This window comes from Neopsephotus bourkii, unplaced genomic scaffold (genome assembly GCF_033783945.1).
Source record: "Neopsephotus bourkii isolate Nb327-2 ecotype Australia unplaced genomic scaffold, CSIRO-AGI_Nbou_v1 NB_565, whole genome shotgun sequence".
NCBI lineage: Eukaryota > Metazoa > Chordata > Aves > Psittaciformes > Psittacidae > Neopsephotus > Neopsephotus bourkii.
In genome coordinates this window covers 1,001,822-1,028,288 of record NW_026901066.1, presented here as the reverse complement: position 1 = coordinate 1,028,288, position 26,467 = coordinate 1,001,822, and the positions used below count along the sequence as shown (strand labels likewise).

Here is a 26,467-nt window from a genome sequence, read left to right as displayed (position 1 = left end):
CCCAGTAGTTCAAGGCTCATGAAAAAGTTAGGTCTTAAATTTGGAGAATTTTTACTTTTAGTGCATGCATACATAATCAGTCAAAAATCTGTAATATGGGTGAACTGGCTAAAGAGTTACAAGAACTTCTTTAAAAAAATACAATGCTTCTTTTACAGGTGGAAAAAGTTCTGTATTAACTGCTCTTATTGTTGGACTTGGTGGAAAAGCCACCGCAACTAATAGAGGTTCCTCATTAAAAATGTTTGTACGAGATGGGGAGACGTAAGTAAAACTGTTCTATTTTTAAGGTTGAACATGTTTAGTGATTGTGATTCAAGTTAACTGATCAGTTTTCCGTTTTCTTTCGTTTTCTCTGTTGTCCTGCTGGATCTAAAAGATTTGAATGAAAAGCATAGCACTGAGATCCTATATAAATAAAAAAAAAAATCCCCAAACACACAAAAACAGATCAGAAATTTTACCAGTAATTTACCAGTAGTATACCATTGTCTTGGAACTAGCTAACAGTATTGTGTCCTGCATGTTACCCAGTCCTTGTGTATTAGTTCTGCTAGGCACTTGAGTATTCTACAGAACAATCAAGTTAATTGGAAAAAAATTATTCGGAAACTAGTTATCATTGTTGTGCAAAGAGTGAGGATAATTCTTTTTCTTTCTTTCTCTTGATATGACTGAATATACAATACAGAGACCTTGACATACAGGTGGATTATTTAACGTTCATAAAGTGGATTTATGTTTGCTGCAAAAGTAGGCATAAAAGTTTAGGGGAATCACTAAAAAGATAGGAGAGGAGGTTTAAAAGTTTACATTTACATGAAGCTGTAACTAAAAGCCTCAGGCTTTTCCTTTCAGAAGTGCTTGGAGTAAAATTGTTGGCAGTAACTGCCTTATGTGTAATAACTTCATGCTTCAGCATTTACTTGAGAAACAAAATACTAATTTGGAACTGAAACAACATCTCATCTTCGTAAAAGTATGCCTTAAGCATTCATCTATAGATTACTTTGGTTAGAGATGGCTGTAGAAGCAAAGCAACCGTTTCTACTGGAAGCCAGTTTCAAGACAGGAGATCTGTGAAAATACAACTTGATTCTGCAGCCTAAAGATAGGGGCACTCACGTGGGAAGAGAAGGCAGGGGAAGTCTCCTGCAACTGTTTGCTTTGTGTCGTGATGTATCTGAAACATAGAAGGTGCAAACAGGTGAGTGTGAGGCAGACTTTCTTTCAGTGTGTATTTTGTGATTTGGCTCAAAAAACTGATGCTGATGCTCATTTTGCTCAAAAAACCACAAATATATCTTGTTCTGATTGGTTCTGTGACTGACTTCTTGCTGTGACCTGTGTAAGACATGTCAATTCTTGTGGAAAATTAGAATGTTCTGAAGTTATTTGTTTACTTTAATTTTTATTTTTTTTTCAGGTTTGGGACCAATTTCAGTTGTCTCTTTTATAACTTTTTTATTTTTTTTATGTTAGCTCTGCAGATATTTCTATAACCTTGCGAAACCAAGGTAGAGATGCGTTTAAGCCAGAAGTGTATGGTAGCTCTATTATTGTGAATCAGCACATTAATCTGGATGGAAGCAGAAGTTACAGACTGAAGAGCAAATCTGGTTGGTGGTAGTTTGTTTTGTTCTCAGTCTTGGAAGGTCTTTTTTAAAATTTTCATTGCTTTGAATCTGTTGATGTTAGTAAACCACAGAAGCACAGAATGGTTTGGGCTGGAAGAGACTTTAAAGATCATCTAGTTCCAATACCCCTGCCATAGGCAGGGACACCTTTCACTAGACCAGGTTGCACAAAACTCCGTCCGACCTTGCCTTGAACACTGCCAGGGATGAGGCAGCCACAGCTTCTCTGGGCAGCCTGTGCCAGCGTCTCACCGGTAAAGAACTTCTTCCTGATGTCTAATGTGAATCTCCCTTCTAAAGGATGATGTTTGTCGTTTCATTCATTATTGAACGATGATGATGAAGTTTTGTGGGTTTTTTGTTTTGTTTTGTTTTGGTTTTTTGTGTGTTTACTGTAGACTAAGAATATTTATATTTTAGCATGTCAGAAGCAGTTGTGTCAGGCAGGTTTTGCATGATGTGAGGTCATACACTATTTCTCTTTATGAAAATGCTTGTCATTTTACATTTGCTAAGAGCCCCTAGTTTGAACGAAAGGCTAGGGAATTTCATGTCTCTCTACTTTGAACCTATTAATATTTTTCATTTTTTTTTTTTTTTTACCACTAGGGAACTTAATTTCATCAAAGAAAGAGGAACTTGTAGGAATACTGGATCACTTTAATATACAGGTAATTATTATAGTGTTTAAATTCTGTGCAGTTTGATATCAGCATGTGATGTTATAATTTAATTAAAAAGCAATGTTTGATTTTATTAAATGGAAATTCATATCTTCCATGTTCTTTCATCAAATGCAATGGCAAAAGAAAACTGAAATTCCGACCTCATGCAATGCGCAATAATATTCTGTCTGAGACAGATAAATATTTTCTATTGTCTGTGAATTGTGAGTCATGTATCTTGTTAATGAAAGTTTTAGCATATTTAGGTTTCCTTCATACTTGGAGCTTTGTTTTGGTTTTGTTTTTGTTCATTTTTCCCTGCTTGTTATTTCAGGTTTTGCTGTTGCAGGAATTTGAGTGTGTTTTTGCTGCTTAAGTGATAAAGGAAAGATCAGATAGTGCACAGGAAGTTCAAAATATTCAACATATTCAGCCTTTCAAATAATAGAGTTCTATTAGCATTTATTGATTTTTATGTTGTGGCAACTTCTGTAAGAATATAGAGGGCGATTTATTGCCTGTAATGTGATACTTTCATCAATTAAATAATGAGAAACTAATGGACATTGGACAAAATTTCTAGTGCTGGTCTAGTTAAATGAAAAAAGAGGCACTGTCATTCTAGAAATCAGTTATCCTCCTGGAAACAGTTCCTTAGTTGTCCTTGTTGTGGTTCTAATTTATACTTGCTGGAAACCTTTTTACTTAAAATAAAATGAAAGTAATTTATTTTTACAGGTAGATAATCCTGTATCTGTTTTAACCCAAGAGATGAGTAAGCACTTTTTACAGTCTAAAAATGAAGGTGATAAATACAAGGTAAGAAAAATAACCGTTTTGATTAAATTTTGATTAAAATACTGAGTTCAAATTTTTAGAGGTGGCATTTGGAGAAAAAGTAAAATCAGAGTTCTTAATTTTAATGACCTGTTGTGGATTAACTCAGGTTAGCAGCTAAGCACCACAGAGCTACTCAGTCACTTCCCTTGCCTGCTGCCTGCTGCTTGGGATGGTGGAAAAGGAAGAGTGAAAGCAGAAGATTTGTGGGTTGAGATAAAAGTTTTCTAAAAACTGAAGGAAAAGCTGGGAAAGGAGAGAAAAAGGCAGAACAAAACAAGAGCTCCAAAGGCAGTCGCTCACCACCTCCCATGGGTAGACTGTTGCCCAGCCAGTTCCGGAGTGAAAGGTGTCTTCCCCCTAAATCCTCTCCTCCCTTTCTATTACTAAGCTTGACTGTGCTGATTTTGGCTGGGATAGAGTTAACTTTCTTCACATAGCTGGTAAGGGGCTATGTTTTGGATTTGTATGGAAAACATCAAAAGATAGGAGGGGAAAAAAGAAGAGGAAAATGTTCAGAGTGATGGTGTTTGTCTTCCCAAGTCACTGCTATGCATGACGGAGACCTGCTGTCATGGGGATGGCTGGAGACCTGCCTGCTGATGGGGAGAGGTGAATGAATTCCTCATTTGGCTTTGCTTGCATGCACAACTTTTGCTTTATTAAACTGTTTTTATCTCAACCCATGAATTTTCTCACTTTTACCATTCAGGTTCTCTTCGCCATCCCACTTGGGGGGATTGAGCGAATGGCTGGGTGGTGTTTAGTTGCTGGTTAGGGTTAAACCATGACAGTAACATTCTATGGGATTGAATATCTCTTTGGTTAGTTGGAGGTCATCTGCCCGGTTGTATCTGCCCCCAGCCTCTTTCACAACCTGCCAGTCTCTTCACAAGGAGGGCAGAGTGTTACCAGCTTTGTTTTGGTCACACATCTAAAACACAGCAATGTAACAGTTGCTGTGAAGAAACTCAAATCCATTCCAGCCAGACCCAGTACACTGTCTGATTGTAGCAGTCATCCACTTGCAAAATCAATTTTTTCTTTTCTCTAAAGACATCAATAACTTGAAAAAATCTTAGGACACTGCTGAGTTAGTTCATTATTCAGAAATACCAGATGTTTTACTTTGGGTATCATTCAGCATATTTAAGAGGTTGGGATGAGTGGTCTTTTTATAGTAATTATTCAAAGTTCACTTAGATAAGCTGCTGTATCTGACATCTGCATCTTTTTATTTCTTTTTAGTTTTTTATGAAAGCAACTCAGTTGGAACAAATGAAAGAAGATTATTCATCTATTATGAAAACTAAAGAAAATACATGTATTCAGATAGAACAAGGTGTAGAGGTATGTAAAAGTTAGTTATTTCCATGCTGAGATCTGTACTAGTAAATATACGAGTTAAACTACATAGCTTTGATTTGGTTAGGTCTCAGTAACATGGAATGAAAAAAAATAAAGTCTTTCCAATGTTTCATACTGAACCTCTCTTTATTTTTTTAAGCGTCTTCAAGAACTTAAGGAGCTTTATTTTAAAAAAAAGGAACATTACAAAAGTATTGGGTTTGTGAATGAGATGCGAAATCATCTTGAAGATTTGAAACATAAAATGGCATGGGCAGTGGTAAATATCTTGTTCAAATATGTTTCCTCATATGAAGCATAGTTTCAATTATTCCTACTCTGCTGTGGACATTTTGATATATCCTAATATATGCTTCTATTTAGGTGGGTGAGATGGAAAAAGAAATTCAGCCAATCAAAGAATTCATCATTGCTGAAGAAGAAAATACGAAGAAGTTTGTTCAAAAGCTAGAAGAATGCCAGGTACATATATGGTTTAAACCATATGTCAGTCTAGTTTTGACTCATTGACTCAAGAATAAAAATAATTAGACTATGATTGTGTTTTAGCTTGTAAGCTGTTGAAACTGTCCATCTTAGCTTTCCACAAGCAGCCAAGAGCATTCCCATTTATACACTCTTAGCCATCTAAAACTTAACAGTAATATTCACATTCCACATATCATTTGATAATAAGGACATTTTGTTTTCTGTTGTTTAATGGGGTATGTGTGTGTAGTTTTCATGCTGATGCTTTTGTTTCAGGTAAGGGTTATATTATTTTGACTGGGGATTTGGGGTGACTAGCATTGCATATACAAGTGAAATTAATCTAGTAATTCTGCTTTTACTGTTGAGAGTACTCATGTGATGCCTATTTCTGTGGTGTTGGAGCATCTTTCAGAGATCTGTCATGTAGGTTTTCTAGGGTATCACCACCTGTAGAAAAGATCAGTGTCTGATTTCAGGAGGCAGTTGGGAATTTAATGTACTCTTTGGATGGTACTTAGGACTTCTGTAGGTAGCAAGAAAGGATAGTTTTGTGAAATATTCAGATTCACGTTTGATTTATGTTTTTGCAGAGAAACACTAGGCATCAGTATTTTCAACTTTTCAGTCTACTAAAACTCTTTCTGCAAACTTTCTGAGTTGGCACTTTTTTTTTTATGTTCAAAAAAAGAAATATCTATCTATATTTGTTTATTTATTTTTTAACAGTTGAGGTATTTTTACTTTATGGCCAAACATATATCTATGTAGTCTTGAAGGAACACTGTCCAGATACTGGTTTCACTTCTTTCCGTTTCGTGGTCCTTGGCCTTATTGTATTCAGTCATGTGTTTGATCCGTGACCATGGATTGGAAAAGAAGATTGCTCTTTTCTTCACAGATTTGGTACCCTGTTGGTTTCCTGAGAATGCTCCTTTATGTGTTTTTGTTTTAGCATACTCACAGTGGCAATGATTTTAGTGTATTTTAGAAAAAAAAAAAAAAAAGCAAACGAGACAAGTCAGATGGATTCTTTTGAGAGATATTTTTTCTGTAGCATTAAAAGGTTTTGAAGAAAATTGTGCCTCATTACTGTTTTTCTATCATTCTTTTTATGCACCAAAGGTGAAAGTCAATGAAGCAGAAGAAAAGTACAAAGCAATACAAGACAAGTTAATAAGGATAAATGAAGAAGCACAAGCCCTGCATCCTCAGTGTACTTCTTTGAAGGCTGATATGCAGGCAAGAAGAAAAGCAGTCAATGAAACTGAGGTAGGCAAAAAGAACTTTCAGAGTTCGTGCCACTTCAAGGTTTTAATCTTGTCCATGCTCTATCCGTATGTGCTCCTCCATCTATGTTTAGGCTTCCTAAATCCATACTGCAGTTCAAAATAGGTGCAGTATCCTCCCTGCTTTGCAGCTAGCCCATGGGGTTCCTATCTTACACAGATGTTAAACAGCTTTAAGCTTAGGTCAAAGTATGTATGATTCAAATTAACTGTGTTATTCCTTTTTTCGCATTCCTGATATTCAAGTTCTGGTTGTCTGTTCTGATGTGTTTCAGTGTTTAATTGCTGAAAAACGTAGCTACTTTTGAAATTATTTCTTGCTTCTATTCATTAAACTATTGCACCCTTCATAGGTAGTTTATAATCGTTTCAAAACAGAGTTGAAACGTCTGGAAAAAGATGATGAACAGTTACATAAACGAATTGAAGAACTTAAAAGCAGGTAAATACAGATACAGTGATCGCGGTGTATGTTAATTAAGGTATAGAGATGCAGGGAGTGAGCTCTTCTGATTAATGAGAAAATCTGCAGTCACAGAAAATATTTATTAAAACTTAAGGTGGGTCCTGTTAAACATTTAAATGTTTCTGATCCTGCTTCTTTGCATACCAGCATTTTGATTAGAAGGTGATGAAGTAATTGGGTGGGAAAAAAACATTTTTTTTATTGGTGAGAATATACATTTTCTAGTTTTCGTGCTGTTGCAAACAAAATCTATCTTAAATTAAATGTAATAGGAATGTAGCTAGGGGGAGTTGTGTACTCACGAATTTGAAAAAAAAAATCATGTATTTGTAAATCATCAGTGTGGTTTTAAAATATTGTCATGTGATCTTTCATAGTGCTAGTCACCTTTCAGAGCCTGAAAAACTGGAAAGACAAAGGAAAATCGCACGCTTAAGGGAACAGTTAAAGGGGTTCCATGATGAAGAAATAATGATTGGTCAACAGATGGATCAGTTTCAGCAGGCTATATATAAGTGTAAGGAAGAACAGGCTAGACTTACGTAAGTAATGCTTTCTGAATGTAACTTTTCCTTTGTTTCAAGTTATAAGAGATCCCTTCTTATGTACCTGCATTTCCTCATTCCCTGAGGTATTAGACTTCAGTTCCTTTCCACTTTATCTTAGGACTTGCTAAACTTTTGTCTTTGGCACACAAAGACTTAATTTAGAAACTTTTGGAAAATTGAGAAAACTGTTTTGTCATTAAAAGTGAAAGCTATTGCTAATTTAAAACCTGATAAAAATTCATGATGTCAGTTTAATGCCCTTCTTTCTTTCTCCCACCATCTGTCCCTTATTCTCTTATCGTCCTATAGGTATACTAGGATTTAATAATTTTCATCTTGTTTATTACACTAACACATCCCAATATGATGTCACAAGATATAGAACACAATAAAAGGAAATAGATATACTATGGAGTAATTTGTCTATAGTTAAGGTAAATTTATGGAGACTTTGAAGCAAGTGGTTCAAATTCCAATTTAGCCCATACCTGAGGGAGGAAAACAAAGCACTTGCTGGCTTTGGTTTGGAAACGTGAACTTGAACAGTAATTACGGGAGGGAATAGTGCTGATGTCTGTAATCAGTTTCAGTATTTAAAGGGTGGCTGCAAATAAGAGAGAGAGGGAGACTCACTTTTTAAAGAGTCAAATGGAAAAGGTTAGGGGTAGTGAACACGAGTTACTCCTTGGGAGATTCCAACTGGCCACAAGAGAAAACTTTTTCACAGTTAGAACAATCAGCCATTGCAATAACCTTTCCAGGGAAGTGGTGGACTCCCAACATTGAATACTTTTAAGATTAGTCTGAACAGGGTGCTGGGACAACTAGTCTAAGTCATGCTTTGTCTAAAAAGGTTGGACCAGATAACCCTTGAGGTACCTTCCAACATGGTATTCTATGATTATTCTATGTTTTATTGTATTAAGAGATTTGAGAATTGTTTCTTATTGCACTTGGTGGATTAGATTAAATGTCCTTTATGGATTATTGTATCCAACAGTTACTTCAGGTTCTCTTGAAGAACTTTTGTAGAAGACAGTGAAATTGAAGCATATAAATAGAAATAAAATAAATTTATTACAAGTTGTTAGAAGTAGTCTTGTAAAACTAGTTGCAAAGTAGTAATTTGCTTGCTTTTTTGTCTCATGTTCTTTAAATTATAAAAATATCATTTTATGTGTGTAGTTATATGTATGTTGAAATATTGAGGCCTTGATACACTGTCCTTCTATTAGTACTTCAAAAATAAGACTTTTTTTTTTTTCCCATAAGCTGTGACTACTGAGAAAAATTCTGTTCTCTTAGGAAAGAAAGCTGTGATGGGAGACAAGCACTGGATGCCAAGCAGAAACAGCTGAGAGAGCTGAAAGATAGTAAAACAAATACCTTTAGAAGATTTGGAGCACATATTCCAGCATTTCTTGAAGAAGTTGAAAGAGCCTATAAGCAAGGGCGCTTTAAACAAAAACCTATTGGACCTTTAGGTAAGAATGACTGCTGAAAAAGACATTACCTTATGGGATTTATTGCATGGCTGCTAATGTAAACAGTGATCTTCTAGAAAAACTATTTGTTCTTTAAGGAGCTTCAGACCCATCTTTCTTCTGTACTTCCTGGACTAAAGGTTGTATCTGGGTACGTTATCTTTCTATCATTTTTCCTCATTTTCCAACTGTTTTTGTTAAGGTATTTTAGGTAGTTACAATGTTTAAACTTTCAGTGCACCTCTGTGACTCCCCCAACTCTCTAAGCATCAGACCTCTGTGCTTTGACTGCTTTTTCCTTGAAGGAATAGCAATATCCAGATTTTTGGCAAATTCTGTTCAAAACGTTCAGTGGCTGACTTGTGGGCTTGTCAAACTTGAGATATTTGGCATGGAGCAAGTCAGGCAGAACCAACTAAGATTTTCTTGAAAAGTTCAGTTTAATTAATCTGTTGACCAGCTCTTACAGTGACTGCTATTTTCAGTTTGTGAATGGGGGTAACGGTTTCAGCATATTCTGGATGTAAGTGTAAAGGTCAAGTACTGAATTACTTCAGGGTGAGAATGTGCAAACACACATACTGCTGAAGACAGGCAATATAATGGAAATCTTAATGTTTGTTTAACTTGCAGCTTAGGTGTTCCTCTGCCTTCACCTGTAAAGCATTAAATTGTTGATAAGCAATCTTTACTTTGATCCTTTGATCGATATACTTCTGCTGACCTGCCATAGACTTGGTACCTTAATAGAAGTTGTTAGTGACCTGTCAAAGAGCAAACTATGCCTCCAAATATATACAAGTGTCTCGATAGAAAGAAATAATGTGTCTGTTTTCAGGGTAGATTTTTATGGAGTTTTTTAGTTAACTGCTTAAATTCTTTTTTTCTTCTTGTAAGAAAGGTTTATTTTAGATTACTAAAAAAACCCCATAATGCAACAAAACAAAAACGTAGAGTTGTGTAAAAGTGCACTACTGGATGATTTGTTATGGAACAGAGTTCCTAAAGCCTTGTTTTTTATGTTTATTTAGGTGCTTTCATTCATCCGAAAGATGCTGAGCTGACCTTGGCTGTTGAATCTTGTTTAAAGAGCCTAGTTCAGGCATTTTGCTGTGACAATCACAGTGATGAAAAAACTCTTCAGCAACTGATGTCAAAATATTATCCACGTGATTTTAGACCTCAAATAATTGTAAATAAATTTCAGAATACAGTTTATGATGTTAGGCACAGGTAAGTTTGTTGTTTTGAATATTACTGCTTAGCCTTTATGGTTCACATTATTGTTAATTGAAAAAAAAACATTATTTTACTTTATTTTTAAGAATCTCATGTGAGCTTTATGAATGGGTTTTTCTTCTTCTTTTCTTCAGAGGAGTCCATCATCCAGAATTCCCATCAGTTCTCACAGCACTGGATATAGATCATGCTGTGGTTGCCAATTGTTTGATCGATGTGAGGGGTATAGAAACAATCCTGCTGATTAAAGTAAGGCTCTCCACTCCCTATTGGTCTTTAAAGAAAAGTGTTTTCTCTTTGTATGGAGCAAATGCAGTACATTCACTGGTAGTGTCTGTAATGGACAAAACAGGTAGAGAAAGGGTTTTGGTTTTTTTTTCTATTTCCTCCCTTTGAGGAGAGGTAAGGACCCTGATGGCTCAGTAGACCCCAACTGTATCAGTTATGAGTGTTACAGTGCAGTGCAGACACACGTATGTGATCACTGGAGGGCTCCAAGTAAACCCCCCTTGGCATTAAACAAACTCTCAGTATCCCAATTCAAGCATTGTTTTTGTCATGGGTGGGACAGAGTAAAGTGTCATCCCATAGTGGGATTTACTTAAGAATCAGTAAGGCTAGAGCTTTTGCTCTTTATTTCCACACACTTTTGCTTATTTCCCTGCCCTCCCCAACACTACCTTCATAGGTCTCAACTTCTGCCTGCAGTAGGAGGATCACTGCTGGTCATGAGACAGCTGCTCAGAGATACCTGTTTGGGCTGTTATTGGCTAAGGTCCCAGGGCATTCTGTGGGATTTGTTTCCACATAGCTTCCCCATGTGTTTCCAGGCTCATCTTTGTTCCTGGGATGTTCACCACCACCTTTCTGGGCCCCTAAGTGGTATAGTTTCCCATCTAGTCCATGTATGTGTAATCAGCCTCCTAACTGCCATTTCGGTCTCATGTCTATTATTTGGTGGGCTCAGGAAGTGTCGGTTCATGTAGTTTCAGACAGCCCCTACCAGTTGTACCTAGCAACTCGTAGTTAGGTACCAATTTTAACTGTAGCAGGCTTATGCTTGAGAGTTCATAAATTTCTTTTCCACAGCTACCTGCTCATGTGAAATTATCAGCCACCTGTGAGCATTTACATTTATTTTTCATCTACCACAACAACCAGAGGCCCTTTAGACTCTGCAGCATTAAAGCATTTAAGAATAAAGAGTGCAAAGAAACACGGTTATGGATAGAGTCTGGTAAAATAAAAGAATAGCAATAATCAGTTATTAAGTATGGTTTGAATGAGGTGACTAGCAATTGATGTTGAATTAAGTTGACATTATTTTGATAACAGTCTATTGTTTGATCACTGTAAAAACATGTTAGTGAGCTGTTTCCTGCCACTTAATTGATTATTTTTATTTTCTGTTACAACTGAAGATACCAACTCCTGCAGGTAAGATTACAGGTAAAATGTTCAGAGATAAAAATGTGTGTATTTTTATTTAAATAAAGCAGGGTGCTCTATAAAGAGCAGAACTGGTAATGCTTACTTTTGTGAATTTCATTTTTCTCCAAAGGCACTAGTCCCAGTTTTTCCTCTGACATTCCTACTGAAAAAAAGGCAGTTTATGCTATGTCTGGTGCAGAACTGACTAAGTGTGGCTGTTACTGAATGGGATACATAACAGCTGAACTTTTTAAGCTTTTCTCATGGCAGGAATGCTAGTTTTGTTCCTCTCTTTCTGCTTTACCTAACCACTGGTTTTCATGTTATTATCTTTGAGCCTGAATAATTTCATCTGAATCTGAAAGAAGTTGAATAGGTATTGTGTGTAAGTAATAATACTTCTGAGTGGATAACATGATTGCCTTGGAGAAAGGCACTTGTGACTGCTTAGTCAGGCACTGGCAATATCTTTTATACCAGCATGTTTCCCCAGACTTTAATTGAATATTGTTTGTACTTCACAGCTTGCCTTGGAAGATTGTTTCCTGTATGCGTTATTTCACTTTTCATAAATACAGCTGCGTGTAGCGACCTTTTAGTTAGTGAGTTTGGATTTTTTACCCATGGAAAAATTATAAGGAGCTAGACTGCAGAACGTACAACGTAGATAAATTTGTGATAGACTGAAAGAAATGGACAACTAAACTGAGTGGGTTTTGAGAACATGAACATCTCAGTCAACTAAAAAAAGCAGGTTCTTGACATTACAGATTTTTGTACATGCTTTGATCACTGTATTTCTTCTTTCTCATAAGGATTTGAAATTATTTCCAGGTGAGAACTTCTAGACAAGTTTTAAATTGATATCTTTAATTATGGTTGCTTTTCCATTGGTATGATAAGGCCATTGTATTTTTCAGAGTAGCCGTAAAGCTCGTGAAGTAATGCAGTTTAATCGGCCCCCAAAAAACTGTAGAGAAGCTTTCACTGCTGAAGGTGATCAAGTGTTTGAAAGACGGTATTACTCTTCTGCTTACTTCAGACCTAAGTTCTTAAGCAAAGACGTTGAAGCAGAAATAAGGTTAGCATCTTGTAATGTTGTGTTTGTGAAAAGTGCACTTGACCTAAATAGTGTAATTGCATATTTGTCTATTTGCATGTGCATTACTCTCTAGTCTACAATTTCTTTCTGAGATTGCTTCTTCTCTGGGAATTCTGGAAAACATCTTGATTTCAATGCTTTTTTGTGATAGGTACAAACTTATACCTGGACACTTTTCAAGTTGTGGCATGTAAATTTTGCCCAGCAAGTAGGGATTTGCTGGGCTGAATACTCAAGGATATCTAGCTACCTTCCTTTCTATTTTATGTTTGCTGAAAAAGAGTATGGAATCAATCATGGTTGTTGTTTGTTTGTTTGTTTGTTTGTTTTTTTAATCTAATACCTGAATGATGGTATTGTAGTTTACTGCAAAGGAGGCCTGTTTTTTTCAAACCAGAAATGTGTTAGTACACATCATCGTACTGGTTTCAGACTTTTCATCTGTATTTTCTAAAGCATTTGATTTCACTCATGGTAGGTATCTCTGACAAAACTTCACTCCCCTGCCATTTTTTTTTCCCTCATTACTTTCAAAATGGTAATTTAAAAAGCCAAATATATTTCAGGGTTTGCAAACTTAAACTGTCACTAAGCAAACTGTTGACAATAGGATACTTTTATTTTGATGCTTAGATTATATTACACATATAATAAGTAAATATTTTAATTTTAGTATTAATAGCTGATAATGTAGACTGAATTGAATGTTAAAAATTTATTTATGTAGACTCCCAAAGTTTTAAATATGTCAGTTAACTATACTTTGTTAGTGTGAGTATATAATGAACTTCAAGATTATCTTAAATGTTATAGGTGTTTCATTACCAGTGTTGCTTTGGGGAATGGTGTAGGCCAGTTAAAAAGGGAAAATGTCTTCCTGTTCCCCTATCCCCCTTCAGAATTTACCCTAAAGCAATGACACATTTACCTGGATTAGTATAGGTAATTTATTAAACACCAATTCTGGGATCAGACTTAATTAGTCCTTTTAATGCAACTATAACAAAAGTTGTATTAAACACTTATATTAAGATTTTTAAAATTTTTTTTTTCTGTAATATTAGTAAAGCTCCCCCTTTCTTTTTGTGGGGTGAAAGACACTATACAAGTTTTGTCATCTAGAAAGAGTAATCAAAAATAACTTTGCTTTGCATTTCAAGTATTTTGACTGGAAGCGGAAAGTACAAAGCATTTGTTTTCTCTGAAGATGCAGTAGTACTTTTAGAAGTAACACCACTGCTTAGTTCAGACATATGACCTGTTTGTGAAAATTGCTGACAGAGGTTACAGATGGTTTAAATAACATGAATGATTTATCCACCAGGCATTGAAGTAGGACCATCAAGCAGAAATCTGCTTTGGTGTTTCTTTACTGATCATTAAAACCATCAAGTCCATAACAAACTTGACATTTTTATATATATTTTTTTATGGGAGCATATTTTTACCCTTCGTCATGGATTTAATTTTTGTTTATTTCTTTTTATTGCATACACATGTAATGCTATATGTATGTATGTAGTAATATCTAATATATATAATAACTCAATATCATTTTTTAATAAAGTCACTTGGAGAAAGAGATTGAAAGCAAAAAGGCGCATTTGACTGCATCTCAGCAACATTTACATTCCCTTCAAAATGAGATTAGGCAGAATGAAGATCATCTTCAAGGTCATCGACAGCACCAAAAAAAACTACAGGTAAAAATAAGTACAGTCATCTTTTAGAAGTTCTTTAGTCTTTCTCTATTTAATACTGACTTCAGTATCTTTTGAGTGGATGAAAATTTTTAACGTTTATCCTTCCTTTTGTTTGCTTTCATGCGGTTTGCCTTTGTAGTAGTATGCTTTCATCATTTAGGACAGAATGATGGAGGCTACATCAGTCCTAGTGTGTGCTGTTTCTGTACAGTATCCTTTTTGTTTCTGCATCTCCCCCCCCCCCCTTGTGCTAAATCTCACAAATTTGAGCTGCTTTCTTTTGACGCAGGTGAGAAGTTGCAGCAAGTTTCTTCCCCCTTCTTTATTTCTGTTAAACCTTTCCTCTTCATTCCCAGAATATTGTTTCTCTTCATGGCCTTGTCTATATTCTTAACCCATTTTAATATGCTGAATATTTCACTTTTACGTTTTCTTAATTTTAATTTCTTTATAAACTATTCTAGTCTTCTTTGCTTTCCAGTACTTCAAGGTAGGATATATATTTGTGGTGGCAGTTAGGCAGTATAAGCTAATACATAAGGTTATGTTCACTAAATTACAAATAAGGAACAGCAAAAAACCTGTCATGTGGACTCAACTTGCTGAAGATAAATATTTGAAGGAAACAATAAATATATTCAATTGTCATGTTGAATGCAAATACAGTAGTAAGTTAATAATTTAAAATGCATGTGACTTCGAGAACAAGTTTTATCTTATAAAAATGGATTGGGAAGAGTCTTTGTGAGCACTAATGAAACTAAAGGGCCAAATATCTTGCTTTCTATGTTGACTTAAATGAACAAATGTGAACTTCTCTCTTTAGATAAGCCTAAGAATATTCAGTTTCTTTTTCTTTCCAGATCAAAGTAAGAACAACAAATGCAGAAATAGCAGATCTTGAAAATATGGAAGAACACCAGGCAGTGGACATTCGTACATTAGTAAGAAGATATTATCATATTATGTCCAATAAGGATATGAAACAATGTCTTTTAATTTTGATAGGGTTTCAAAATAAGCAAATAATGTAGATTTTTCGCTAGTGTACTATTTGAATAAATAGTGAAGAATGTAACAATTTGCCATAAATATAAACATTCTGTAATGGCGTGAATTTATTTATGGTGAGTTTTTTTTCTGTGTTTCCCTTGCCTTTTTTTTTGTTGCTGTGGGTGTTGGGTGTTTTCTTTATTTTAGTGTTTTTGGGGGTGTTTTTGTTTATTTGTTTGTTTATTTTGGTGGTTATTTCCCTCCCTCCTTTCTTTTCTGTTGTTTAGTGGTCTGCAAGATCTGTCAGTATGTTCTTTTGGGTTTTAGTAACAACTACATTGAGCTGCTTGTTTTCAATTAGAGAGTACTGCATGTAATCTTTTACCCTGATAGAGATAATAAAAACTGTGTACAGTAATTTGCAAATATGTCATCTTTTATTATACTTTATTTAATACATTGGATGAAGCCTTGGGTGGCATGGTTTAGTGTGAGGTGTCTCTGCCCATGGCAGGGGGGTTGGAACTTGATGATCTTAAGGTCCTTTCCAACCCTAACTGTTCTATGATTCTATGACAGGAAGATGAAGCTAAAGAAAATAAGTGTAAGATGGAATCTGTAAAAACAGACATGCAGCAACTCAGCAGAAAAATGGAAGAACTCAAAAATATTCTCCAGGTAGCTGAAAAAAACTTTGAAGAAATGAAAGAAAAAATTCATCAAGTAGAAGAAATTGCATGTCCAATTAAGGTAGCAATAATTTCATGTTGTATTTTTAATTTATTTCCTGTTGTGTGGTAAGGGGAATTAGGTTAAAATGAAGGAGGAGAAAAGAGTATGCAACTTCCTGATACATTTAAGGTCTACATGTGAAATGGAAACAGACTATTCCATCTAAACTATGTGAAGAAATAAGCATGGCAGTGTTTCGAAGTTGGTTCTTAAGTGTAGTTGCTATAGTGTTTTATGTTTAAAAAGTGCTTGTTTCCAGGTATTTATTGCTCATAACTAAAACTGCTAAACAAAATAGAAGGCAACTTTTATATTCCTGAACGGATATTAGATTAGATGTACTGCTGCTAGTTCTACAGCTGTTTAATTAACTGTTGACATATAGCAAGTTGTGACTTTAAAGCAGGATTAGAGAATGGTAAGCACATCCATTATTATTAGTGATTGTTGTTTTTCTTGTTTGTTATTTTGCGGGGTTTTGAGGGGTGTGTTTTTGTTGGTTTTGGTGTGCGGTTGGGTTTTTTGGCCTTTTTTTTTTTTTTTAATAAGCCTGTCTAGTTAACAGGGATGAGGACGAAAATTGTCTTCTAATTTGTTATTCTTTATACCTCTTTGCTTTTCTGAAAAGATATGATATCACTTCAACTGTATCTAGAATTATGTAGTATAGAAGTTGCTAGAGTCTACATCATATTATAGGTATAGCAGGGCAGTGAATTGTCATACAAATTCAGTTCCAGCGGATGTCACACAAGCATCAGAAGTTGTGGCTAGAATATAGTGTAAAAAATAAATGTAGTTTTTTAAGTTTTAGAATACCCAAAGATTAAAACATTCTCTCAAGATTTGATTCCTAAACACAATTTCAAGCATTTATTGTGTTTTTATCAGAATGGAGTGTAGACTTTCTGGTAAGTTGCTGTTAAAGCTCCTGGACTTTAGGAGTTGTCTCACGGAAAATAAAATAGACATTGTTAAAACCAATGTAATTACCAGTAAATGTCAGAGAGATGCTTAGGAATCTATCCCTGATAGATCACTTCTTGATTTACTCCAAACAGGAGGAATTAAACCAAGCTGACACAGAACTGGAGACTAGTAAACGACGTTTGCAGCACTATGAAGAAAAACAGAAGGAACACTTGGCTTGCGTAAAAAGACATAAAGAATTACTAGCTGTCAAAGAAAAACAGTTAGAGGTAGGTATGGGATTTTCGTTATTGAACTTGGGTGGTCATGATTCTTCTAATATTTAATAATACATCATTCCACTTGTACATCCTACAGACCATACAACACGGAGTATTCTCATTCTCATTACATCTGAAGCTGATTGTCTAAAACAAGTCAAAGTAATTTTGTATAAATGAATCAAGGCCTCTTTCTTGTCTGGCATAGCACCGTTTCCTGTTTTAATAGATAAGGGTTATCCATCAAAAGTATTTCTTCTGTATTTTTCAAGGGAAAGATTAAAATGACTTAACTTAAAAAAACCCAAACTGTTTTAAATTGAGAATTACTGGTTTTCTGGATGCTAGGTTTTTCCTTGTACAGGCCTGATCTTTTGAAGACTTTTAACTATTTAACAATTAATTGAGTTTCAAACATACTTTAGGAAAAAATGGCACAAGCTAGGCAAATCTACTCAGAGCGCCTAGAAGTCAGCAGAACTGTTAAGAGTCTTGATGCGGAAATGAATCGCTTGAGAGAGAGGATAAATACAGAAAATAATCGCCATGGAAACAGAGAAGAAATAATACAGTAAGTCATCTTTACATTCTAAAGTAATTCAAGTAAGATGGAAAAGATGGGGAAAGAAGAATTATTTTTACTGATTCACAATGCATTTATATGTGTTGTTAGGATTTAATCCATGTCTGAAGATGTGGAAACATGCAGTACTGATTGTGCGGTCAGCCACTGAACTGAACATGCTTAGGCATGATTTTAGGCAGTGTCTGTACTATATATATATATGAAATTACCAACAGTCAGATACCCTTTTAGGGTTTAGAAGTATCCCAGTTATGACTGTGGTGTAAATGTAGCTTGCTGTTGTTCTGTGGTGCAAAGAGCATTAAACACATTTCCAGTTTGAATAACTAATGCGGTAGTTAGGCAAATACTTGAGGCTTTGACCTCATGTATACTTCAAGAAAATATTTGCCTCAGGTATTCTTGAGCATAGGGAACCCAGTCATTCATTCTTCTTGATGTAAAAGTTTTATTTCAAAAGAATTAAAATAGAAGTAAAATTAATATTTTTTCCAACTTTATTTGTGAATAGTGGCATACTTGACTCATCAAATACTTGTAGCTTTAACATAGATTCTCACGAGAAAGTTTTTATTTGAATGTTTTGATTATCAAATTGATATTCAGCATTTGCAACAATAGCTCAGTTTTAAAGTAATGCATGTTGAGTCCAGACTTTCTGTTAATTAAAACAGGCAATTTCATGATGCAAAGGAAAGATATAAGGATGCAGACAGTAAAGTAAAGAATTTAAAGAAATTTATTAGGCTGCTGGAAGAAATAATGACACAGAGATTCAGAATATATCGGCAATTCTTAAGGTGAGTTAATTTTGCTCTAATTTCTGGTTTTAGATAAACGTGTAGGTCTAAGCATGCACCCATACTCCAGGGTGAAAATTATAAAGCAGACCTGTGAGAATGAGATATCTTTAAGGTAGCATTCACAGCAATCTTTCTAACCTCATCATGCTCCTAGATCCAATACTATTGTTGCCCTAAGTTTAGAGGCAGCCTGGACTGACAGCTGAAAAAACAATGTGATCTCTAGAGGCTGTATATTGCTTCACACCAAAGGCCTCTACTCTGCTGACTTAATCCAAGGCAGTTCAGTTTGTGTTTCAGTGCTGGTTTTAGTCATTAAAATATCAGCAATATAGTAGTATTGAAATCATCTGGACCGTTGTTTATTTTCATCGAGTATAATTAGTGGTGCTGTGCTCATGTAATTTTGTTGTGGGCCAAATGTATTTTCTCTGCCCTGTGCTGAAAAAAATTTGAGATCTTTATTCAGATTCTGCACTTTGACAGCTGCTTCTCTTATGGAGTTCCATTAGTGAGAGTGCATCCCTTCTTTCTTGCTTCAGCCCCTCACTATCCCATTGCTATCTGTTTCCCAGAGCAGTCCTTCATAGTTTACCATTCTCTTCAACAGAAATTGAGGAATATGTGTTGATTCTGCTTGTAATTTTTGATCTGGGATCTGAAGGGGGTGCCAGTATGACTGTGATAAATAACAGTGCTTAGGAGAATCCCAGCCTTTGCAGGTGGAAGTATAGAATTAGCAGTAGCTTAGATTTACCTGCAGAATCTGATACTTGCCTTATGGTGCCCATGTGTGTCAAACTGAATCTTGTTCCTAGCGCCCAGATTTGAGTATCGGTCCCACTTTAGGGTGTGTTAAGGCACCACAGTTCTTTCTTGAAGGAACTGTGATGTATTGTCTGTTGGGGAAATCATATGCTAGAACTGAGGAGGAAGGGGAAAACTGGTAGGGAAATTAATGTTTAATTTCCAGAGTCTAGCAGAGTCCATTTAAATTCTTTACTGTCCTCACTGTGCAGTTCTTTCCTGTCCAGTACTGGAAGTGGTATGTGGTCCTTTTCTGTTGAAGTTATGGAAGAATGGTGTAAAAAGCTTCCAGTCTGTTGAAGCAGACTTCTAGAAAATACAAAGCCTTGTATGTCTTGATTTCTTACTTAGTTACTTTGTGTTGGTGATTCTCTCTAGTATGTCCAGTATAGAATGTCACCCACTCCAGAGCTTAATTGATTTGGGAAAATGATGTTATTAAAGTGAGTTTAATGTTTAAGATTATGATGTGGAACTTGATAAAAATATGTTGTCACTTTGTTACGTATTTTAAAGCTCACGGACCTAATGTTTGTTTACTTGATTTAACTGATTTAAGGCTCCTTTCTTTACGATGCAAACTCTACTTTGACCATTTATTACGTATTCGAGCTTGCTCTGGAAAAATATTTTTTGATCACAAGAATGAGACACTTTCAATAACAGTAAGTTATTTTATATTACTGAAATTACCACATTATACAATTATTATTGCAGTTGTTACTACTATTATATCAGGTGGTAGAACATGCATTGCAAAGATAGAAGAAATTGCTCTTCCCTCTCCAAAATGTGTTATGCTTAATTGTAGGATGTTGTTGAAAACAAGCAAGAGCAAAAACTTTATTGCTATCTTATATAGCCAGGTTGCAGGATTACATGGAATAAATTTGGAGTCTTGTCTTATGCTGAGGATAAAAATTCACTAGCAAGTCAGTCTTTCAAAATTATTAATTGCTATTCCATTGATAGGAAGTTTACCTTAATTTGTGTGATTGTATAATGGCTGTAGTTATTATTTAAACAACTTTTAATGGCTGAGAGCTTCAGTGTTATGTTTTGTTGTTTTTTTTTCTTTTGTGTAACTTTTATCATACCTCCCAAAAAGTTTTTGTTATGGGGGTATTTACTTTTGTTTCTGTGGGAGACCTCACTTTTAGGAATTGAAGGGAAAAATGTGTATTGACAACATAAATTTGTGTCGACAGAATCCTAATTAAACATGCGAAGGATTCATATCTGAAGAACTCAAACTCAGTCTGTAAAATGTCGTTATGTGGCTTTGTCAAAATAAGTTTTGTTTTTATAGCTGATGTTTCATGTTTCTCATGCAAGAGATACATGTTTACTCAAGGAAGGTAAATTGAAAAAACAGCTCCTACAAAAAAACACCAAAGACTCCACTCTAAAATAATTCTTATTTTCCTGCTTAGCTTGTTAAAGGTAGTGTAAATAACAAGACAAGAAGATGCTTTAATTTAATCTTAGAGGGGGAATGCCACAAGGTGTCATCATAATCAATTGCACCAAAGGGTTATTCACAGTGATTCATGTATTTTAGTAAATAAACTGTTTCTCCTTTAAACTCTCGTTTCTTCAGTAGAAAACACTGGCAGTCATTCAATCTTTTAAGTGTATTTTACTGTGATGGAGGAAGATGCAGTGGTCCTAGAAATGTGTTACTAAATGATTAGGAGCCATCCCATTCCAGAATGGCAGTGCTAGCTAAGTGCATGAAATTGTTCTCAGGTGATCTCTATCTGCTCAACCATAATGTGTTTACCATTAAAATTATGATTCTGTTAGTAAGTCTCCATCTCAGGTTTAAAAATGTCTCTGATGTTTTTATTTCAAGGTTCAGCCTCGAGAGAAAGACAAAGGTACTCTTAATGATGTGCGATCCTTATCAGGAGGTGAACGTTCCTTCTCAACAGTTTGTTTCATTCTTTCTCTGTGGTCCATTACCGAATCTCCTTTCAGATGCTTGGATGAATTTGATGTCTACATGGTATAGTTCAAACTTAAACTGCATTTGCTATTCTGATTTGTATAAATTAGTGGAATAGTTGAGTTATTGTATTTGGTCAGATTTTAAAACACTGTAATTTAACTGTAAATAATAAATAAAAAATCCCCAAATAAATAAAAAATCCCCAAGACAAAGCTTTTTCACTTTGCTTAGTGACTTTTGAAGTTTATTCTCTTTTTGAAGTTGGTACCCTGAGCTATGAGCGTCTCTGTTACTTCACTTGCTTAACTTAGTCCAGCACGAAAATCATAAAATAGTTCCCCAAGCAGTTGTTACTGTGTTTGTCAGGGTTGCCTCTGCATATTGCTATGACAGTAGCATCTTTCCAAGATGCTGAAATGCAGAATAAATACTAATGTCAGGTAAAACTTAAACCTTATCTTTGTGTATAGCTTTCCTGGATAGGTGTTTAATAATTTTTTTTTATTGCAAGGTATTTGTGCAGTAGTTTAGCCAGCTGTCCAGGAAAGGGTGGATACTCAGAACCGTGGGCCCTGCAGAAAACCTCCATACCATATCATCTATTCTGTAAATAATTACACATAATTTGTCTTTCCACTTCTGTGCCAGTAAGTGCAATATGACTGTCTCCACGTTCTGTAGTTACTTTTGGTGTAATCCTGGAGACCCACCACAAGAGGACTCCTTCAGCATATTTGCCAGGGAGGTACCTAGTTTCATGATTAACAATGTATAGAAGCAGAGCTTCGTTTAACCCCTAGGAGTAGTAGCTTCCCGTTGCACATCTTTTTCGCTAAGCCTAATATATAGGTTGTTTCAAAACAATAATAGCAACAATAATAATCACAATAAAACAAACTACAGAATAGCTTGGGTTTCATGCAGCCCTTAAATCCTTTGAGGTGATTCTGAGGCAGGATTTTATGGCAAACATTATTCTACTTAAATACAGTTCATCTCAGCATACTGATAAAGTAGGAAGTACTACGTGCATATCAAAGGTGATAGTAAAATGCTTTGAGTAGGAGTATGTGATTATTCCAATAGCAGCTTTCTATTGTCTATGCATACTAAAATGTAGAATTTAAGAATGTTCCAGACTATAATTTTTAGAATTTTAACCACAATGTTTCTGCAGCTTGGTTTTTATTAGACATTTCTTTAGCTCAGCTTTAATGTGTATGAATTGATTCCAGTAGGTTTTTCAATTAAGATATTTTCTAATTATTTTATTCTTAAGCAGTTGTTTTGATTTGTGCAATAGTAGGCCAGTGAGGTGCATGGTCAGTATCTCTATCTGATAAATCTTTTTCTTTAGGACATGGTTAACAGAAGAATTGCAATGGATATGATTCTTAAGGTGGCTGGTGCACAGCGCCATCGACAGTTCATTTTGCTAACCCCACAAAGCATGAGGTAATGTTGTTTTGTTATTTTTGTACCAGGAAATATTGCAAGGGAGTTCTATTGCATGGAGTATAGCTTGAAAAAAATCAGTACAAAGAAAAAAAATTTGCTGTCTGTAGCAGCAGAAAATGAGCAGTTAAGCAGTTCATTGCTGATTGTTCTGAGAATTCAATAGGTTTTCCACTCTTCCTTATGTAATGTCTCTAATATGATCATTCAGTAGGACTTGAATCATTTTATCTTGAGTAGAACAGCCTTTGGAAATGTTTAATTGTGTATAGTAGGCTCCTGGTAGCTTTTAGCCCTGTATCTCTCTTTCCACCCCCAGAATTAACAGAAGACTTTGTATTTTCCCATTTTTTCTTATTTGCTCCAGTATGTTCAAGATGTTTGTCTTTTGATTTTTTTTCTTTTTATCTAGACTGATAACAAACTCCTTGGGGGTTTTGTTTGTTCATCCCTGGTAAAGCAATACCCAGCTTAAAGGGACAGTCACTATCTAGCCTTATGCAGCCAACTCTCCTATTAGGCAGACGTAATTAGTGAAGCCTGCTGAGGATAGTTAAGCAGTCTACAAAGATACTTGTAAAATATAGTTGATTTACTCTTGTCTTTCTTTATTATAAATCTGTAAGAAGTAGAATAATGGTATTCTGTTGGAAATTCTTCGTGGGGAATTTCTGAAACTGCACTCAGGAAACATACAGGAATTTTCTGTATGGTTAAAAGTTATACTTAGAAGTTTAATAATTCAAGTGCATCTTGGTTTTATTATATTTTGTTACATCTTGCATGTTTAGCAAACATTTAATTTAATGAAAGTATGGTGGCAGCTCCAGAAAAATTCTATATTAAGATAATAGGTGGAGAAACCTGTATAAATGTATGTCTAGTAACTTTGCTCATTTTTTAGTGTGATGTGATTTTACGTGTATAAAATGTGTGTCACATCAGAATTCTAAGGCAGATATGAGCTGTGTAAGATCATTGTTTCATTTGGAATTTCTCTTAAAAGTACCATTTCTATAATTGAAGTAGTCTAAGTGTTAGAATTGCACAATTTAAATCGTGTTTACCTCAAGCTTTTACTGAAGTCTGGCTCCAGTTGTCAGTTCAGTGAAGCCAGAGCTTCACCCCATGTTACTGTTTTTTAAACCTTCAGAGAAAAAGATGGGAGTTATTGAAAGGAAAACATGTTGATGAAAAGAATTAAATGGAAATACAAAAATCTGTGGGGAAGAAACACTGTTTAAATGATGCATACTTTATTTTTAGCTCTCTGCCTACAAGTTCCTGTATTCGAATCCTCCGAATGCAAGATCCTGAAAGAGGCCAAAGAACACTGAATTTCAAAAATAGGAATGACAAAGAGGAAGATCAATAAGTATTTCTCTGTATGAATATGGCATATTATTGAGGATAAATGTGTAATGATGTGTATAAAGTTACTATTTCCTGATGCTGAAAAGGGGATCTTTTGTTAGATACTCTTGGGAAGAGGTTCCAGTATTTTTTTAATTACAATTTTTTTTTAAAAGAATTACTGTGTGTGTACAGAGCAATAATAAGCACAGTTTTTATGATGAGAAAATCCTAAATGTTCAGCTGATATTTTTAACTACCTGTTAGTATACTGACTTTTTTAATCAGTTGTTCTGTTTTGTCTTCTGGAAAAGACGAAATGTTATTTTATATAACTGTGGAGTAATATTTTAATAAACAGTGAGAACTGATCCTTGTGGTAATGTTTTAGCGTCTCTACGCTCTAAAAGTTAGCGTTAAATTAAAAATGTTTCTTTCTAGCTCTGTTTCTTAAACGTGTGTTAATAAATACATGCAGTAAAATATGTTTCTTTTTTTTCCAGTGGAACCACAGCAGCTGACCATGTTAGCATTTATAGTGTATATTTTCATAATTCGAGAAGTGAAAACTTATTTGCAGTATATTCTCTGGGCAGGAAGAAAGTGCTTTTATTTCCTCCTAAAGAGTTTGTAGGGAAGAGTTTGAGTTTCCTTGAACATGGGCTTACAAAACCTAGGAACCTGTGGCTTTATAAACTCTTAATTTTTTTGACCCAAATAAACTCCATTCTTGAACAGCCTCTGTTTGCAAGTATATATTAAAACTGCAGATATTAATTATAACCAAAGGGACAGAAGTAATTCCAAAATAGAGGAATTAAATGGAATAAGAATTTGGGGAAATAATACAGTAACTTTTATATGGCATTTCATAAGACTGCGTTTTGTTGGGTGTCTCCACCTCCTTCAGGACTATAGTAGAGCAGTTAAATTAAACTTGCTTTATTTAAATAATACAAACATTTTGGGGGGATTAGAGGGAAAAAGAACCACCAGATTTTTCATACTGCCCCAAATTAACCTTTTTTGTTTTCTTCTCCTTTCTCCAGGAACTTGAATTTGTTGGGAGCTCTTCAAAAACAATCACTTTTTAGAGTTTAGCCATCAAAAATACATTTTGCTTTTTGACATTATGGGGATACAAAAACCACTGAGACTATTCAGAGGACAGTTCTGCACTTTCTACAGTTATTTCCTAAACAGCAGTTCTTCAATAAAACCTCATTGCAGTGTAGTTTTAAACTTGACTTTGTAGCCAATTTTGTTTTCAGCTGCTGCGCGTATTTTGTGGTCTTTAACATTGTTTATTTTTTTCTCAAGCATGTATTAAAGTTGTAGGTATCTCTGGATGGAAGCTAGGTAAGAAGGGAAGGAAATACCCCAGCCAAAACCAGCCTGAGAAAGTTAACTGCAGTTCTAGTGTGTTTGAACTGTAGGAACTAATTCTGGTGACCTTTTAAAAGCTTCAGATGTTTATTTCTGAAAGCACAGGGTGATGGTCCAACAGGCCTGTCACGCCCTTGAGTAAATTCCTGAAAAAACAAGGCCAGGCTTTTTGTGGAGGTGTGTGGCAGAAGAGCCACAGACAAGAGTCATAAATTCAAGTGGGGAGAGAGGTTCTGGCTGGATAAACCAGAGGTAGGGATTGTTCCTAATGAAGATACGAGGCATTTGAGCATGTCCTACTAGGCTGTAAAATCTCTATCCTTGAAGGGTTTTGGGATCTAAATGGACTGCTGCACCTCCTTCAAGCAGGGAGCTGGACAGGAGACCTCTGGAGGTCCTACCAAACTCAGCAGCTCCATAATCATGTGAGTTGATGGAATATGTGTTAAAGATGCAACTTTAGGATTCTGTGAAAACACTTGGGGGAGGGGGGTGGGGTGTGCTGGTGTAGGGACACATCACCATACAAAGTGCAGATTTGGCAAAACTTGTCTGGAACACAAGCCTGGATTGTTTGTACTGGGAGTCCTTGATACTATTACATGATCATGAGCCACATGTTTAGTTTGGCTCAATTTTATGATGAAACTAGAACATGGTTTATGACCCTTTTACAGTATGAATGATAGAATGGTATAGCATTGTTTCCTTCTGATATTCTTCAGCACACAAAAAATATAAAGCAAGAGTGCAGGAGAGAGAAAAGCATTTATCTTCATTAGTATGTTTATAATGAGTTATGTGGAGAAGAGGTTCAGGAAAGGTAATTATTGCATTACTCCTGAGCTCACACTTCAGCTTTCTCCCGTGTTTTCTGTACTTTAAATATCGGAGCAATTGGCAACAATTCCGGTCTTTGGTTCAAAGCAATGTATTGTATTTATTCTGATATACCACAGTACTTGGATGCAAAT

General features: G+C 35.2%; 1 protein-coding gene across 6 annotated transcripts in view; it reads left to right on the top strand.

Moving 5' to 3' along the window:
* The window catches only part of SMC6 (structural maintenance of chromosomes 6), a 31,445-nt gene extending 6,096 nt beyond the window's left edge, over positions 1-25,349 (top strand). For 3 of the 6 annotated variants that reach the window (XM_061351180.1, XM_061351182.1, XM_061351181.1), the window contains 24 exons: positions 159-264; positions 1,483-1,619; positions 2,247-2,308; positions 3,041-3,121; positions 4,388-4,489; positions 4,647-4,766; positions 4,871-4,969; positions 6,101-6,247; positions 6,618-6,706; positions 7,108-7,272; positions 8,584-8,762; positions 9,794-9,995; positions 10,136-10,250; positions 12,353-12,513; positions 14,102-14,237; positions 15,101-15,181; positions 15,810-15,980; positions 17,024-17,161; positions 17,578-17,723; positions 18,413-18,538; positions 19,908-20,013; positions 21,204-21,356; positions 22,657-22,754; positions 24,021-25,349. In XM_061351180.1, coding sequence (XP_061207164.1) covers positions 159-264; positions 1,483-1,619; positions 2,247-2,308; positions 3,041-3,121; positions 4,388-4,489; positions 4,647-4,766; positions 4,871-4,969; positions 6,101-6,247; positions 6,618-6,706; positions 7,108-7,272; positions 8,584-8,762; positions 9,794-9,995; positions 10,136-10,250; positions 12,353-12,513; positions 14,102-14,237; positions 15,101-15,181; positions 15,810-15,980; positions 17,024-17,161; positions 17,578-17,723; positions 18,413-18,538; positions 19,908-20,013; positions 21,204-21,356; positions 22,657-22,754; positions 24,021-24,129 — 3,029 coding nt within the window. In that variant the 3' untranslated portion in view covers positions 24,130-25,349. The remainder of the gene's footprint in view (positions 1-158; positions 265-1,482; positions 1,620-2,246; positions 2,309-3,040; positions 3,122-4,387; positions 4,490-4,646; positions 4,767-4,870; positions 4,970-6,100; positions 6,248-6,617; positions 6,707-7,107; positions 7,273-8,583; positions 8,763-9,793; positions 9,996-10,135; positions 10,251-12,352; positions 12,514-14,101; positions 14,238-15,100; positions 15,182-15,809; positions 15,981-17,023; positions 17,162-17,577; positions 17,724-18,412; positions 18,539-19,907; positions 20,014-21,203; positions 21,357-22,656; positions 22,755-24,020) is intronic. The other 3 variants (XM_061351178.1, XR_009725106.1, XM_061351183.1) reach the window with 3 other exon arrangements.
* The last annotated feature ends 1,118 nt before the right edge of the window (positions 25,350-26,467 follow it).